General features: G+C 39.5%; 1 protein-coding gene across 1 annotated transcript; it reads left to right on the forward strand.

Moving 5' to 3' along the window:
* Nucleotides 1–1,149: 1,149 nt before the first annotated feature.
* Nucleotides 1,150–10,121, forward strand: LOC136421478 (uncharacterized). Its single transcript, XM_066408805.1, has 6 exons — nt 1,150–1,326; nt 3,712–4,710; nt 5,120–5,302; nt 5,825–5,931; nt 7,105–7,377; nt 7,726–10,121. The coding sequence occupies exons 1-6, from the start codon at nt 1,287–1,289 to the stop codon at nt 7,801–7,803; spliced, it is 1,680 nt and encodes a 559-aa protein (XP_066264902.1). The 5' UTR covers nt 1,150–1,286; the 3' UTR covers nt 7,804–10,121.
* The last annotated feature ends 9,080 nt before the right edge of the window (nt 10,122–19,201 follow it).

Raw genomic sequence — 19,201 nt, forward strand, 5'->3', positions numbered from 1 at the left:
GGCACCAAGTGATTTACAGAAAGGATGTGTGATGGAATCATAGATAATAAGAACATTTTTTTTTTCGTGGTAATAAGTTCAAGTTACAGAGGTGACTGAAAATTGTGAACATAAAGTTACAGTGAAAGAACAATAATCACAGTACATGTACCTCAACAAACCTTAGTTTAGATTATCTACTTTCTTAGCTTTAAGGACACAATCTAAGCTGCTTTTGTAAGTGCTTGTTGTGGTTTCTTCTAGTTGTTTCAATGACTTATATATATAACACCAAGAGTTGGCACTAGCCCTGTTCATGCGTAAGTGGATAATGTTACAGAACAGCCTCTCAAACGTAAACTTGACATGGCTCATCACCCGAATTAAACCATGATCCACCACGCAACATTCCAATAACAGGCTACACCAACAAAAAATAGAAAGTCCGCCATCCTGATTCAAAATAAACTCGGTACCTCGTGGCACACTAATTGAAAGGTAAACTTTCCCACGCTTTCTCTTAATCAAAACCATGTTAGACTCGGATTGAGTAAAGGAGAAAATATGTGGCTTCTAGTTGATACATTCCAAAGAGTGACGCTCAAACAAACATGCTGAAGTCAGTTGAGTTAATGCTTAACCAAGTTAGTGTGATCAGCTGTTGGGACTTTCCATGTTTCCAAAGAGAGGGGGGGGTTCTGAGTAGTGGGAAAGTTTTTGTATGATCCACTGTTTCAACAAAAGTTGAAAAGTTATGCAACATTGCTGGCAATGCTGATTTTGCAAGGAAAAAACATTGCATGAAGTGTTACAGAGTTCAATTTCTAGTTTTTTACATCAACTTTCACAATGGTTTAGTCTACATGTACATGCAAGTTTGTGCTGTACATGTTGTATTAAGAATGGTTGTTTTCTTTCTTTTGAATGTAAGTTATCTTCAAGGAGGAAGAATGGTTTGTTTTATGGGTTGTTAGATTGCCCAAGTCATTTCCGTTGAATTTCGAATATACCGTGGTGCGAAGTCAAGCAACGGTCGTTTACGTTGTGACGCCCCGGAGGCAAATCCAGACTCGCCCCTGCCAACAGTGGCGCGTTCCAGGTAAACGTTGTGCAACCCACTCACCTGACTACCATATATGGACATCCTGTGACGCAGGGTACTTCCCTTACTCCCATGGGGCCTTGCTTCATCAGCACTATTTTTAGACACCTGAAACTACGCATACATAATTAGCCTCATATAAAAAGGGGGCACAAGAGTTCCAAAACAGTTTGAACAGTCTTCTGGTAAGGACCAGGCATTAACAATGGTGCTACAACAGGTCTCCGGTAGTACAAAGGAGAGAGGTACACACGATACTTGTTTTGTTGGTACGCCCGGGTTGAATCATTGTAGCGTTTAAAAGGACTGGAACATGTTTTTCTGACTTTGGTTTTTGGATCTGAAAAGTTGTCTTTTGTGGTAGAGTAAGATTTAAGACAATTTTTTTTGGTAGAAGTGGAGATTTTTTATGTTTTCTTGTACTGGGAATCAAAAAGTTCAATGTCTGACGTGGTAGAGTAAGATTCGATACAATTTTTGTTAGGTTAAAGGAGAGATTTTTAGTTGTTTTTTTGCTTGTTTTAAAGGTCTGAGAGTACTGGTTAGCTTGCTTTTCGTGCTTTGTTTTGTACTGTGAATTAGAAAACTTTCTCTTACATGGTAGAGTAAGATTTGATACAATTTTTGTTAGGTTAAAGGAGAGATTTTTAGGGGTTATTTTGCTTGTTTTAAAGGTCTAAGAGTATTGTAGAGCTTGTTTTTCTTGCTTTGTTTTGTACTGTGAATCTGAAAACTTTGTCTTACTGGTAAGATTTGATACAATTTTTTTGGAGGGTGAATCTTTTTTTAGCTTTCTTTTAGTGTCTTGGTAACATTGAAAGTGTTGAAAGTGAAACTAGTTTACTTTTTGTAGGGAGAAAGAATGTTGCTCTCTAGAGGCTGTTATGTGCATTTAGTTTGTGGTCTCTTGCTACCAAACATTGTGTACTTTTTGTGACAGTCATTTTGACTTGATATTTTTTGCTGGCATATTTTTTTAGGAGGTGTGAAGTCTTAAACTTGTAGCTCAGGATTCAGTAATGAACTAAGATTATAAGTCAGGAACAGGGCTGTTTCCAGGACTTGTCCCAATGTCCCGGGCGGAAATTTCACAAATGTATTTGTATAAGTGATGGGCTCACAAACAATGTGTGGGACAAAAAAAATGAAAGCTGGAGACAGCCCTGGTCAGATAGAATGTTGGATTTTGCTTGTAATTAGAACTTGAAGTTCATTGTTAAAGCTTTTAATGTTTGATTTTTATTCCACAAAATACTTCATCAAACTTTAGACTGAACGTAAAATTGCCTCTGAGTATCATAGAGCTTAAGTTTAAGGATGTAATGTATTTGGACTTGTCCTTTCTTCATTATGTTTTCAAGGTAAAATGATCTAATTCTATTCAAGATGATGACATCATAGCTGCTATAAGGTTTAATGCTGAATAAGTCTTGTCTATTCATCCTGGGGATTTTTACACCTCAGCCTTCCACCCCCATACGTCATTAATGGTATCACATTTCCTACATGTTTGCACTCTTCTTTTGGCTCATCCCATGCGAAAAAAGGGGGGTTCCTGTCCAACTTGTTTAGTCATGAGATTCGGACAGGAAGTTGTTTCCTGCTTTTGTCTAGTCAAGTAGAAAATGGCTTTTGTTAGTCATGTAGCTTTAAATGCACCTGTCTGGCTTCGACAAATGACTTCCTGGTCTATATAGTAGAAAGAAAAATCATCAAAAATTGGTTGTTTTTAAGCTGCAAATCTTCATTTTTGTAGTTTCATTATTCATACAATGTATATTTGTAGTACATGTGTAGAAGTTAGATTTGAAACACCTGTTTGGAATGTATCGGAGGTGGCCAAACAAACAAATGACATGTTTGTTTTTTGGAAGTCAACGAGGTAGAAAATTGGTTTGTGATTAGTCATAACTGCGTGTCTGGAGCTGTAGATCAAAATATCCTGCTGTGATCAGTGATGTCATGTTTTTAGCAAGTACGGAGTTGTTTGTTTTTGGGCACAAAGGGGGCACAATAGGGCACTCTTTTACAGGGACTTTTTCTAGGTGTTTGTCAAGTTTTAGATACATTGTATCCTGTATAGTTCTTTACTTTACATGCAAGAAGAAGCAAATAGTTTTTTAGTTCATAAAACCCAATTTTTTAGAATAACTGTTTTTGCTGTTTCATGCTGTGTATGTAGACATCCTGTATTTTTCACATTAATATTTAACTGTTTTTTTGTGGTTGATGGGACAATTGTTTGGGATGACGTTGGAAAATGCCAGAGCATCCTGTTTCCATCTTAGAAAGAGGTTAATGTTCTGAAAATTAGTACTTTTTTGTGTGACTGGTTGTTTAATGGGTAACTGAGTAAACAGACATTGACAAAACTGCCCAAGAAACTGAGTGGATCAATGAAATGTGGTCACTATAGACAGGATTCTTAATGCTACTGTGTTAATGGGGAAAAGTATATTCTAACTCTAAGGAACCATGCGCACCAAAATTTTAGTACATTTATATATACTCATGGTTACAGTGGCCAGGTGGTCATTATGTACATGTAGAGGTACTTACATGTAGCATGTTTCTCTACAATTTTGAAGTGTCACTTTGATCTAACGATATCGTTTTTTATTCCCCAACAGTTGCGATACAGAGGAAGGTGAGGCGACACCGTTCCGCCATGGAGAGCAAAACGACAGCGAGACCGGAGCTCAGGAAGGAGACGAGCGTTCCCCTCGGTCGCGAGGAAATCCAAATCGTGCTGGACCGTTTCCTCCAACGGCACCTCAGCATCACTGACAAATCCCCCCTCGGGCAAACCATCGCCCCTTCCATGAGCCCGACGACGCCAACCCCTGGAGCAAGCGGTTTTAACTCCCCGACTAAACCGACGGCAAACGGTTTTTCTCCGAACGAACAACAGAATGGACATGCAGGATTCCAACGTACGGGGAGTTTCGGGAAAGCGCTCGAGCATCCAGTCATTGAGTCTATCCATCGCAGGCGTACGTGGGACAGTGACAGACACAACCGTGTCAACCACGAACCCGACGACGTAAAAGCAACGGAGGAACTAAAGAAGAAGAAATCCGGATTCCAGCGCTGGATCAAAAGCGTGTTCACATACGAAAGCTCGAAGAAAAGGAAGAAGAAGTCGGAAGATCACAAACACGACTGCGAAGACGTAAGCGTAGACATCCCGCATCGCCCGAGCGAAAAGGGCGCGAAACCAAAGAGAACTGAAAGTTTCGGCAAGTCGATAAGACGTCGCTTCAGTCTCCGGAGAAGCAAACACAGTCCAAAGGACTCCTCAGACTCTCAATCACCGGGAAGCGACAGTTCGATAAAACTCCACGGAGTGTACGGGCCACCTGGCGCCGCAAGGAGCCTACAATCGGGCGCAACCGCGCAGGGAGATCGCCACAGTACGGACACGCTGCTATTGGACGATTCGACAGAGGAGGATTCGCCGCAGTCCTCTTATCGTACACAGTCGCTGGACCCAGATGAAATGTTGGATCCGAGCTCGAGGGCGGCAGCGTTAGGGGGAGGAACAAGACCAACTACACTCGGACTGGCCTCTGTGCATCGGCCGGGAGGGCTTCCAACGGATGTAGACATTGATGGACTCGACAGTCCAGGTAAGACACTTTCTTATCTGATTTTTTTGAACAACCTAAATGTATTTTCATGTCTTTAATTATTTGGGTACAACTGAGGTTCAAAATTATGAAATCAAATAAGACTATGATTTTTTAATGACTTGTTTGTTGTGAAAGTTGGAGCAAATTTTAGCCAGCTTTCAACACATTTGACTTGAAAAATACATTATTGATACATTTTCCTAAATGTAGCTCTATAGGAATTACCTTGTCATTGCTCTCCTAAATGATATTTATAAACTTAGAAGTAGGGCTTTTGTCAAAGAAATAGTAGTTGTATTAAAATTTACACTTTGGAAAGGCAGTAATTGTATCATGTAACATTTTATCAACACATAATTTGACTTAATGTTGTGTATTTGTTTGTTTGTTTGTTTGTTAAAAGTAGATGGTCGGAGGACACCTGACGAGACAACCCAGGAGGAGAGGGAGAAACTGCTGGACATGATCGCAGCCAGGATCGGTCAGATGGGGGACGACATTCTCGATCGCCATTTTAACTCAGGAACTCCCAGTCCTAGTAGCAGTGCCCCCCAGGGTGCCTCCGGTGGTGTTTCTAACAGCCTTGAAGGTACTTTTTAAGATACTGTGTCATAATTTGTCATAGCCTGAGTGTCAACCTGTTTAGTCCAGGCTCTACATGTACCTTCACAGAAGGTAGAGGCTGGAACTAAACAGGATGACACTCAGGCTACCTTTGTCATAGACAGGCACAATGGTTTTATTGTGTAGATGATGCATGTGGTTGTAATAAAATGGATTATTGACTCACCGTAGACCCGATACACACTGGGAAAATTTCTTGGACGTACAACAACGACGTACGACAATAACATACGTCTTTGACGTACATCCCCATTGATTCCTGCACGTCGTACAACTGGCATTTTTATTGCCCAAGCGTCTTCGTTGTATGTTACATCCAGGGTGACCATATGTCCAGAAAACTTTTCCAGTGTGTATCGGGTCTTATAAGTTTGAATGGGTGTCTAGTAACAAGAGAGAAAAATTTAAAGAGTTATTGGTATTTTTTAATTACTTTCAACACATTTTCACAGACCATCATTTGACTGTTGTTTCCTATTTTTCACAGTTCCCAGTAGAACAGCGAGTGGAACAGAGATCACGGCAGTCGAGCAGGCCATGGCCAGCTACCTGTGTGAGCTTCTCGAGAAGAACGATGGGGTCAGACTCAACCATGTAAGTACAGATTAACTACTAGTCAGGGGTTCAATTCCCAATATCAACTATCATTAGTATATACAGTACTAGTATAATAGTTAGTTAGTTGAATTATAATTAGTTAGTCATTCCCACATCAGATGGTGCATAGGGTAGCCAACTTCATTTCGATAACTCAAAATTTAGTTTTTGCCTTTTCTCAATTGCTCAGTTTCATTTTGGTGCTGTTGAAATATACTAGAGACAGTATTTTAGAGCTTGTTAATCCTTCAAAATATCACTCTTGTGTGATACCACACTTAATTGCCATATGACTCAGGAGCACATTAATTTGTAGTGTTTTGTTTTGTTTTATGAATAATATTCATGATTTTCATTAATTTTCATGGCATTTGATATTCACAAGGGAACATTTTCTGACAAAGAAATTATATTTTACAGTAAATGACCTTACTGAGGTAAACAAGAAATAGTAGACTATTTCAGAATGATCTTTTTATGAACAGTTGAAACCATTTTACAGTAAATGACCTTACCAAGGTAAAGAAGAAATAGCAGATTATTACAGAACCTACAGGGGTTTAATTATACCATATACAGCTATCAGAAATGTAACCGATACAATTTAGGCTGCCCTTGACAGCAGGGTGGCCCGAGGCGGAATTTTAGTACTTCCTGATTATGATGTCACAGTCTGAGAATGGGTCAGAGGTCATATTGCAGCTGTTTTTTGTGTACCATCTATGGTACTTTGAAAAGTAAACAAATATGATCGCATATGATTCATCATTATATTAGTTATTCACTTTTCAGTGCATAGTGGTTCCCTTATGTTCAAAGACTGTACTGACTCATTATCATTATAGGCGTTTTACACCTACTAGTATTCCCTCTCTCAACTAATTTAATTGGGGGAAATGAGTTCCTAGCCAGTGTTAGGGATGTCCTCTAGGTCGGAACCTAAAGCTGTAAGTCCCATGTTTGAGGATAGCCACACCTCAAGCACGATAAAGGACCTACAACACTTACAGAAAAGAGTAGGGGTCCTTCTCAGTGTGAGTGGATCAGTCTCTGGGCTGACATTTTGAAATGGTGATACTCACCCGATATGTCAATCTTTCCACAAGAGCGGTAAATTTTGATAGAATAGAATACATGTAATCTAAATTTTTTCTTCTTCTAATGTTTCAGGACAATGAACCGATTCCACCCCAACTACGTGACGAAATGGGAGAAAACATGACGTACGAACAGTTTAAAGAAATGGCGACGCGCGTGCAGGCAATCGTTCACCGTGATTCGGGCAGAGACATCGAACTGTCGCAACTCGCCATGGTGTTCGGCTTCACGAAGTTCGCCATCAAGACGGTCGGAGTGACGACTGACTACGCGAGGGTCCTCCGCAACTTCTGCTTGGAGTACTTGGAGAATACCTTCGCTGGGTGGATAGCAAGTCATGGATGGGTAAGTGTTTGTGTTTTTGTAAATAGTGTTTCAAAATGTTTAATTACTGTAACATTGTTTTGGCCTCACCTCACTTATATATGGATTCATAGTTAGTTGAATACCTTTTGGACTTAAATCATTGACGAAAAATAGTGGATACCATCTAAAATGTCTGACCAGCCGTTTACAAAACTTATACAGTTGCTTGAGTAAGTTATTGATGATTAGGATAATAATCTGGAGCTAAAGGTTCTGGGTTCAAATCCCTGGCATGCTATTGAACTTTTTTTAAATTCTTAATTTTGGTCAATATGGCAGTTACTCTTGTTATCTTAATTAACATGAATCTCTACTATTATTCCACAGGGCCAGCTCACAGAACAAGAGCCAGACCCCGATACTGAGACGTCAGAGGCAGAATCCAGAGAGTCCGAGATTGACTGAGTTTCACTCTAAGAAACCTTTTAGATGTACATACTAGGATTACTATTGGTTTATGGGATTGAAGGAACCTAAATTGTAGCCACAGATTCGCATGTTCAGTTGTTTGGTTTTGGAACCTTTATTATGCAATGCACATTTTTGTAAGTCTGTTACTAGTAAATTGTCGTTAAGATGATTTTTTTCTATGACAGTCCAAGACCAAATAAAAACTATTTCGATTCTTGTTGCTACAAAATGTAAATAATGCTGTTTATAAGTTCATAGTTTTCAATCAAGTAACTAGTACTGGTACTACAGTGTATATGACTATGCATCAATGTGAATACCTTCCTTGATTGTATGTTAGCACATGGGACAATCTTACTAAGTAAGTTGTGCCATTTGATGTTGAATATTGTTGCTGCAGAACAAAATGTCTTTCAAAATTTTTTTTACTAAGGGCTGTTGCACTTATTATAGGCCTGGTTTTGATATAGGAATTTTACAAAATGTGCTTTCAACTGTCAAGTATTTTGTCTGTTTTTTTACAAAGAAGAAATATATGCAAAATGTTTGCAGCAACGTTTTACAGGTGGAATTTTTAGTCTCAAAACTGCTTTTCTGGAATCAATTTTCACTCTGATTCTTTAAGACAATGAAGCAATGTCTTAGCTGTGTTACAATTCTTAAGACATAGCAAATGGTGCACACCTGAATATTAAGGGCTGTTTTTATCTGTATCAATTGTGTACAATCTTTCCCAGGGAAAAGCTTCTACTATCAGTAAAATGAGTTGTAATTTAAAAAAGGAAAGAAAGGCACAGTCATGGTTGATATTCAAACTTGTACATACTCTTCTCAGGATCTGATCAAGACAGCAAATCTCCTAACTGGAGAAATGATTGACATATGCAGAGCACTATCTGTTTTGTGAAAATGCAGCAATGTTGTACTTAAAACACATAAAAATCTACAAACTCTCTTTCAAAGCTGCTTTATATGTACATACAGGCTGTGAATAAAGGTGCTACAACATGTGTTACATACAATGGACATGTGTAATGTATTCATGCAACTTTTACGGTTTAATCTTGTTGTACAGCAAATGTTTTTGAATTTTTAAAAATTGAATTCAATCTGTAGTAAAAAAGAGCGTTGGCATGTTGTTAACGTATTTTGGCAAAATTTGCATGTACTACAAAATGTATGTCCCAAATAACTTTTTCGCTTCAAATTATTTTTTTTTCAAATAAGAGATCCCCTGCAGTGACAAAATGCTTTGTTCCACTTGACTTTTGCTATGATAAAACCAATACATATATTAAAAAATGGCCCATACCATTGCGTAATGGGTTCAAACGAGAAATTTGATTTAAAAATTTTTCATCATGTACATGTAGTAGGCATAGTTGGTTACTATAGATTGTTTCACAGTATTTATTGTGAACTTCTCACCCAGACTTAAGTAAGCCAGTTTTAATGTAAATATTCAATTCAAAATGCCCTTTTTTTAAAAAACCAATTTGACTGAATTCGTAAGAGCTACGGTGTATTTTTGGGGTGTTCATGCAATCTTTCTGTTTACATACAGTGTATGAAAAAATGTACATGCCAAGCAAAGAATTTAAAAGGCTAAAATGTTTGTTTTGTAGATTCGTCAATTTAAGTACTGTTACAGTATGTTTTTATCTTTTATATAGGAAATTCTGTGGGTTGGTTGGGCCATTCCAGAAACAATGGTGAAAAGAATACAGAAAAATTCAAGGACATAATGTATGTGTTTTGGGGATGGGACTTTGCATAGCTGAAATGACAGCATTTTCTTCATTCTTTTATGGACATTCCATACTGTTTCCCACATTGTAAATGTTAGCATTCTCCTTCTCAGTCTATTTCAATACAAGGCTATACCTGAGATCTAGACTTTGCTTTTGCCCCACTTTTTTGTACAATAGTTTGCTGCCTACCTAAGCAGTAAGTCTGTATACAATACAGATCACGTTTAACCTTTCGCCTGCTAATGTTTGGCACCAAATCTGTGTTGGTTGCCGGGTTACGTAGCAGGGAGGAGGTTAAAATCTTCATATTAAGGTGACTATTATTTTTCTATAAGTTTCAAATTGGTATGGAATTGCAACCATCAATGCATGTAATGAATTGTTTGTTGGGATACAATATACCATGAATACTTACTGCAAAAATGGGTACACTCACTTGTGTAAGTTCTACAATTTTTTATTCGTTGAGACATTAAGTTACACCAGATACAAACATGATTTTCCTTTCAAGGAAATGCACATTCTTTTTTCTTTCTGGGTTGAATTACATTCAATGATTTCTTGGTTGAATTACATTCAATGATTTCACGTAAAACCCTGTGTCTGTCTTTACTGAGGAGTCATTGTTCAACAATCACACAAAATCACCAGTATCGTTTTCTAAAAGAATACATTTTCTATGAATGGTAAATATCACTTAAAAGTTCATATTTGTTGGTAGTACACAGTTAACACTATATTTCAGCTAAGAAAAGTTAATGCAATTTGAAGGCGGGCGGCAGAAACTTCCTGGTATTTCTGACTAATAACAGCCATGTGTCTGATTTTGACTCTATACAACAATATCATATACTGTATACAACTGAGGCTGCAGAACACAGTATTAATGGGCGTCCCCAATAGTAGTTCGGGTACGAAGAAGTGCGTCACATTGCTTGAAAAGGCCGTAGTTTTTCTTCTGTGCACGTTACCGAGGCTGAAACTGTGGTGAATGGCAGAGGTAATGTCAGTTGTGAGACTGTTCGAGTTTGATTACGATGTTTGTTCGGTCGGGTTGGATTCGCGCCTGAATATGAATAACGCTCGACTACTGTGAGTCGGCTGCAGTACGGTGACCTCCGCTGGGGTCATATCAAAGTGGCGTTAAAAGAGAACGAGACGGCAAATTTAACCTCATTTTGCATATATTTGGTAGGTTGAACCTTGAAGTCAAACATATTAAAGTCTGGCACCTTAATTGTGCATCTCTCTATAAATTTTCAAGCGTCGAAGCTTCTCACTTTGGGATCCTTAACTATGTAAATCCCTACAGGCGCAATACTGTGGTCTGCAACCTTGAGCCATTTCTGATTAAAACAAATTGATCAATCTTCAAATACGATTGTCGTTTAACTTTACAACCAATCAAGGTTTGTTGTCTTATTTATTCACAATTCTAACGATTATATGTCTATGTATATTTCTAGAGTTCTTTTAATTGTATCAACGTTTCTAGAGTTCTATTGATTAGTTATAAGTCACAGTTTAAGAGTTCGATCTATTGTTTGATATATAGTTTTTGTCAAATTTCTCCATTTTTTCAGATCTGCTAATTGTGATAATCATTATACAACAAATCCCCAATCAATTTGGCCAACTTTTCACAATTTTTTAGTTCTACTATTATAGTTCTTCAGTATCTGTTCTTTAGATAAAACCACCAATCGATACATCATCTTCCATACATCACATTTTCACTTTTATTTCTTGAGTTTTCATCTACAATCCAAAAAGGAATCAGCTACTATCTCGTACCCAGGTTACTTTGCGCAAGCAGTTCCCTAATTGGTGCGCGGTCAGTCCTCGTCTCGGTCCCAGGATCCGCAGTTCAACCAAATAGCGCTTCCATGCGATCTGTTTATGTATTGCACGTGTCACACAAAGGCTTCCAACGCTATTTGGGTGGGGTAAGCTGACGATCTTTTTTTATCGACGCTGCGGAGGAGCGTGTTACATGTAGTGGCTCAGCTCTATTGAAATTTCTTCCACCTTAACTATAATGGAATGTCTTGCCACATGATAACTGTTGGATACATGCTACTTTTATCATCAGACAACGTTGGTATCCATGTTGCATTATTTCCATCATTTGGTATTATCTGTTTCATGTATTCCATTTACTTTGTGGTCATATATTGATGTACTTTAACCATCTATGTACTTAAGTTACCTTGCACTTTTCTTTCACATGTTGGTATTTTATTAATGAGTAGATAATAGGAAATGAGTACAAGGTAGCTTATGGAAAATTAGATACTAACATCATTCTATATGATTCATAAGTGGTGATTCTACTTCTAGATTCTTTAGCTTCATTGCTTCGTTGCATTTGATCATAACCCACCAACTAGAAGAAGCATATAGCCCTATATTACACTTTCCTGCATTGTTGTGATAACATCTTTTACCTTTTAGGTTGAAGTTGTATCTTTCACTTTGGCAGATGACTTTCTGCAGCTGGCTCTGGATCATTCACATGTTCTGAAGAGGTATGAAGGATATCATTAGAATGTCATCAACGGTGGGTCAAAGTAGAAAACTACTTCCTCCCCGCAAAATCTATTCAAACCAAAACAACGTTACTGCGGAGCTCATGCGCCCTTGAATATACGCACAAGTGTGACAGGGCCCTTAGTCTTATATCAACCTACGTGCCCTGGCTCCAAAGAAGGTCACTTCACGCAGCCAGGGCTGCCATGCCCCATGTGTTTTCGTGATGTTGAGTTTCCAGAATCGACCCGTTGCTGAGAATCCTCCTGAAGCTTACAAGTTCGCGCGACCACATCTGTCACCATCAGTACGTCTTCCCAGTCGTACGGGTCAGCAACACTTTCACCAGTCTTGTTTGTTTCCCTTGTTTCGGTTTTCCGCTTTTCCTTTGATATTTGATAACAAAATAATTCATATAGATAGTTTGTATAATTGTATAATTTCAACTTATCTATCTGCAATGTGTACATTATGTTTAGCATTCATTATGTGTAGCTTAACGCATTTATTATGTTCAATAACATAAAAATGAGTTCAATTTTGTATTTCCTCTTATAAACGCAAAGACTCTCATGTGTAACTAACTCTTGATTCATATAGATAATGTATGACATAATTTCAACTTACTTCTTTTGTTAATTTTGTTTAGGTTTCCTAATGTATGATTTGAACCATTCATATTGTCAATGTTCAAATGACATATAGGCTTCTGCCCCCCCCCCCCCTGCATGTTCATATCTATTGCTTTTAGGTGTTTGTTTGTGTGCAAAATAAACAATAAATAAATAAGTAAACACTAAATGAAATAAACAATAAATAAACAATAAACAATAAATAAACATAAGAACGCACCGATGTTTGGAAATGGAAGGTCGAAATGTCGTGGCTTGTGTCTCCGTAATTGCTAACGCCGATCTTGGAAAGGTTGTAAGTTACAGCAAAGTCGAAGATGATGTACCACGATCTTTGTTCGGATATCGGGTTCCAGTAAGTAGTATAATTATCGTCAAGAACCTTGTCGGGACCGTGACACCCAGGATAGCGGTTGTTTGGTGTGGCCTCAATCAGCCAATCAGGGGATCTTTCCAGCCAACCTTTTGTAGAAAAGAGCAATAATGGTTAGTAAACATCAAGGTTTTTTCTCTTTTGTACATCTCTGTCTGAGCTACCTGCATGCCAATAGTTATTGAAATCAGTCGTTCCTTTGTTCAGTTATTCTCCCTGAAAGATGTAAACGAAATGACAGGAGATCATTAACATAGTTCAGACTTCAGCTATTATCAAAGATTACACTATCAGCCTTTTTTTAAATCTGTTGTAGGTTTTAACCGATGTGGGGTTGGGATAACAAGATGCGTTGGGCGGTCATCTGAGTAGAGTTCATTTTTGACAAGAGTTTTCCAAATGCTGGGTAGGGCTTGATACAGGCTTATTTGCTCAATTAAAGTATTGGGTCGGTGGCTAAGGGTAGGGTACTCATTCATAGAGATGAATTTTTCCCTGGGGAATAGATCTTTCACATAGATTATGCCTTCTTTAATCCACTTGGGGAAGAATATAGTTTTATCCTGCGATCTTATATTTTCATTACACCACACAATCAGACCTTACCACATACTGGTACGTCACACCACTCCCATCTCTTCATGGGATCCATGGTGAAGCACCAAATTCGTGTTGCGTTGTCAGGATTCCGGCAGTAGTTCTGCGCATGCTCCAGTCCGGATGATGGGTAATTAGCAGGTGTCCTGCTGTGTCCATGGGGTGTCTGACTGTCCCAGCGCTGGCACATCTTACCTGTTCGGGTCACAGAGACTGTTCCGCGGTAGGATGTTCCGTCTCTCACCTGGCAATCTCCTGGTTGGTGAAATTTAAAGACGGAGTTATTAATTAATGCAGTACATATGTCTAATTACATTCATTGCAACAAAGCAATATAGAAGTCACCCCGGCAGCGTTACTGATGTCGAGTGCCATCTACAGCTGAATATTCACATCTAAAAAATGCCATACATCAAAACATGTTATTTTGATCACTATTTTGAAAACGTCAATGTGACATCTTTGCAAGAGAATGATATCAAGGTCTCACCTTCATTCGATCCATGCCGGTCGGATGTTTTCGGATGCCTGGGAGGGCTTGAACTTGTTTGTCCAGCCGGCCAAATAGGTTCCTCCGTCCCTCGGGGCCCAACAGATCCCACGGGTTCAACTCCTTCAGGGGGTCCAGACCCAGTAACCCATGCATTGTCACCTATCCCCATATTACAAGCAATAGAAGTCATAATTTATTAACTAGTTCATTTACCACTGGACATTGGTAAAGAAGTACTATAACTTAGGATCTAAACACAAAACCTTTTTTCTAATTTCTTTTTTTTATTGCATTTCACAAAATGAACAACACATAATAGCAAACAAGAGAAAAACAAAGTACAGGAATATAACATAAGCCATGGATCCAAAACAATAAGTAAAGGTGGAACAGAAATGAGCTATAAGTCATATCCATAAAAGTAATCATAACAGTATCATTGGCAAATAAATATAACAAAATCAATATCAACCAAAGATTACAGAACACCAAACGTAGCACAAATGATATATAAGGATTATATATAAATCTTTCAATAGTGTTACAGCGTGTTACTTACTTTCCATCTTGATGATTACTTCGTTCATTTCCTCCGACAGTTTTGACACATCTCCAGAAAGAGTTGTGACTTTGGCTGAAAATGAAAAAAAAAAAACACGTAAATAACAAATGACTTTCACGTGGCATCGTGTGGCGCAATCGGTAGGGTGTTTCGCCCAGAACCGAGAGGTCTCGGGTTCGAAACCACTGCTATGCCCCGATGTTGCGCCCTTGGGAAAGGCACTTTACGCGACTTTCCTCACTCCACCCAGGTGTGAATGGGTACCTGACTTAGGTGGGGGAAGGTCGTTTTGAGGTCAGTTGCAATTGCTGGCGCCGAATGGCAGCCGCCAGACCCTTGGGACAGTTCCATATAGTGCAAGTGTGGAGTATCTGCTGTGTATTACTAAGTATGTGATTGTAAACCCTGCAGCAATTCAGCACTGGCTGCCATTGCACGGGTTATTTCTGACCAATAAACCATTATTATTATTATTATTACATTTGTATATAACTTTTGCAACGTTGATGGTTTATGAAAGTTAGACATCCAGGTAACAAGATACGCCAAATAACAGTTACTCAAGCAACTGGATAGGATTTTGAAACAGTCAAACGTTTCAGACAGCATCCGCTATCTTTCGTCAGAGACTAAAGGATAGAACTGGGAGAACCAAAACTTTGAATATAACGTTATATGTTAATGAAGTGAAGACACTTAATGAGGTTCAATAGAAGACTAAGTCAATACATATAGAATACAACACGGGGTATTCCGTATCAGCTGAAGCTCCAGCCCGACCGCGGGTAGGCTATCCGACCCGCGGGAGGGCTGGGACCGAGGGTGATGCGGAATACAACGTGCTGTATATATAGAATACAACACGGGGTATTCCGTATCACCCGAGGTACCAGCCCAACCGCGGGTCGGATCGCCCGACGCCCGTAGGCCGGTTCGTGATCCGACCCGCGGGAGGGCTGGGACCGAGGGTGATGCGGAATACAACGTGTTGTATTTTATTTATGTCATACCTTGGTCACACCCACCCGAGAAAACACACATTTCAATGCGGAATGCACCAGAAGTTGAGGGAGTTTTGTGTCCTCGAACACAAAACTGCAACAACATTGATTCTAACCTCCGAATCCGGTATTCGAATTTCCGACGGCGGGGCAACCGGCGCGCTCGAAATGCATTCGAAATATTCCATGGAAACCCGTGTGATACAACTCCCGAACCCTATGTGATACGGGAAATTATGTCATGCCTGGGCCTGATACGGGTGTTCCGGACCGTGTGATAACTATCCGGATCACATAGGGTTCGGGAGGGTTATCACACAGGCTTCCATAGAATATTTCGAACGCATTTCGAACGCGTCGGTTGCGCGGCCGTCGGAAATTCGAATACCGGATTCGGAGATTGGAATCAATGTTGCTACAGTTTCTTGTTCGAGGACACAAAACTCCCTCAACTTCTGGCGCATTCCGCATTGAAATGTGTGTTTTCTCGGGTGGTTATGACCAAGGTATGACATAAATAAAATACAACACGTTGTATTCCGCATCACCCTCGGTCCCAGCCCTCCCGCGGGTCGGATCGCCCTCCGGCCTACGGCCGTCGGGCGATCCGACCCGCGGTCGGGCTGGTACCTCGGGTGATACGGAATACCCCGTGTTGTATTCTATATTTATCACACGGTCCGGAACACCCGTATCAGGCCCAGGTATGACATAAAAAGTTGTACAATGTATAACTATGCAACAATACAGCAAAAGCGAAACGAAATCTCCGTACATGTACAATTCTACAAGTATCAACTATAACAAGGTGTATGCAACGAGACATTTCAAATTCTGACCTGCAAAATACGCCAGCAGTATGACCATGGTCACGTCGAACACAAGGCCGACGGTTTGCAACAGCTTTTTGCGTATTTTGCAGCATTTCGTCTGTTTGTCAGAGGTCGCATCATAGCTTTTACCTGTATAACAATAGTCATCTCTTATAATTCTGTCGGCTACCCAAAAACTGTCGCATTAGAAAACAAATGTATTTCAAAGGTTCTATAGGTAAGGACAACCTCAAACCAACCTTACACACTCACGCCACATCTTCAGAAAAGACAGTGGTAGCCGCGCATAGTTCCCGTTTAGAGCTTTATTCGAGCCCACACCGACATGTTTCGCTTGTGTGTGGCTTTCTCAAAGATCAAGGCTCGAATGAGCACAGTACAGTGTGTTCTGGCTTTTATACTAGGCCAGGTGCAAAATGCCCTTGATGGCTTAACCAATCACAGTACATGAAATATCTGGGCATTGCACTCTGCCCTTCTAGTTCTAAGTGCACTGAGTACATGACCTCACTTGACCTCTGTCTATGTGACCGCATCTATGTATTTCAAAGGTTCTACGTCTTTTTCAACGTGAACCCTTAATTCTAAATCCGTCGGGTATTCCAAGACCGTCACATGATACAAGTGAATATTCCTGAGGCTTCATTCTCCTTCAGATATCCAGGTGTTCAAGACTTGAAAAGACATCGATGACGTTGACGTGACGAAGAAATCATCTTAAGTGTGGCGGTCTTAGATTATTCGTTGGAACTATGAAAGTTGAGATTATCAACCAGGTAATAGTAGACGTATTAGACAATGAAACGCTGTGTTGTTTAAAGTAAAGCTAGCATTGGTAGAGATAAAGTACAGAGAAACTATTTTTTTCTTTAAATTTTACCAGGCTCTTTTCATACGTCGCAGGTAGTCCTTGGAATGTACATGAGGCATCGCTATCCTTATTTTCTCCTCTCTAAAGTTGTCCTGCTGCGCCCATATATATGGATGGCATATACAGTGCCTGTTTGCGGGTCCCGTATATATACGGGTTGGGGGTATTTTTCAACTGAGGGCGTCATACCATATGCGGAAGTAACTATGCCGCAGCAGCGCAGAAAAAGGGCGAATGACTTGATTAGGAAATCAAATAGATTTTCAAAAATGCATAAAAACACGCCAACGGGACAAGGGTTAAGACATGAAAGATTCTGTAAAATGTTTACCTGCGCCTGGAACGTAGAGAGAGTTGGGCTTTGTAGCAGACATGTGGGCAAGGTACGTCCAATCAGTCTGGGACTGTTGCATATTCATGGTGTCTGTGGGAAAACTATATCAGATTCACATAGAAAACAACATGATGTACTGTAAATACAGAAATGTTCACGGTTGCGGTTTTCACAGCGACCGTTTAACCGCGAACTTAAAACCACCGCGCACAATTTTGTCCAATACTGTAGCGGTGTGTGACTATAACTACCGCGAACTTCAAATCACCGCAAACACAAAAATGATCTCGAATAAAAAGTATATAGTTTTATTGCAAGTTGCAAGTTCATGCCCGTGGGCTAATTGCAAATACATGGTATAAACATAGGGGGAAAACATACATGTGTCAGTGAACTGTGACTGACTTTGTTGTAACAATAGACTACTAATACTAAATACGACTGTTGGCTATATCTAAACAAGCTGGGTTTGACGTCTTTTTTGGAGACAATGGAAGACGAAAAGTCCCACTTTTTCTAGAATTTGCGGGTTCTGCGATTATAAGAGAAAAGTAGCTTTTTGTCCATCCGTGAATGTGTTACGTAGGGGTATTTCGTGGTAACTTGTTTAAACAATTCGGTTCTTTCGTCATGGTAAACTGGACAATTGGAAATAAAATGTGCTTCGTCTTCCACCGCTTTGGACGTATATTATTACCAATATATGCTTTAAACTGTCAACATTATATAATATGTTCTAACTTGAAGATAGATACAGGGTGAAACTAATATTGGAAAAAAATGTGTTACCTTTTGTGTCACCAGTCTGGGACTGCTGTTGCCCTCCCGACATGATGCCACTTGTCAGGTTTCTGCACAGCAAAAAAACACGTCCCGCACCAGGCACGTTGTTTGACGACTACTGTATGTATTGTTCAGACAGTATATTCAACCGTAGGCGTAACACAACAGTTTCACAGGCAAGGTTTAAGCTAAGCTTTAGACGAAAAGAATTTTCTACTTTTACTGAACAGGGTCTGAAACAAAATATAAAAGCTAGCATACTGGATGAGGTTCCAATCTCACAGGCCGCGAGGTCGAGACAATTTCGTAAACTGCCATGTCGCTATGTAGCAGATACAAATCTTAAAGAGACAGGATATTTCTTACTTTGGTAGGAACGATATGCTTAATCACCTGCATTTATGCATGGCAATATCGGAGAAAAACAGGAAGGGAAAAGCATATTACGCCATGCTTACGTTCCATACTCGAGAAAATAAAGCAAGTATTCGGAATTTAGAATATTTATTGTCTACAAGTTAGTTTTTTGTGTCATAACCACTGTTATCAAAACTTGCATAGCGTTATAATTCTCAATACATTTTAGGTATAATGACCCTGTCCCTTTTATATTTGTATTTGATGCTTAGCGGC

Source organism: Branchiostoma lanceolatum, chromosome 16, assembly GCF_035083965.1.
Source record: "Branchiostoma lanceolatum isolate klBraLanc5 chromosome 16, klBraLanc5.hap2, whole genome shotgun sequence".
Taxonomy (NCBI): Eukaryota; Metazoa; Chordata; class Leptocardii; order Amphioxiformes; family Branchiostomatidae; genus Branchiostoma; species Branchiostoma lanceolatum.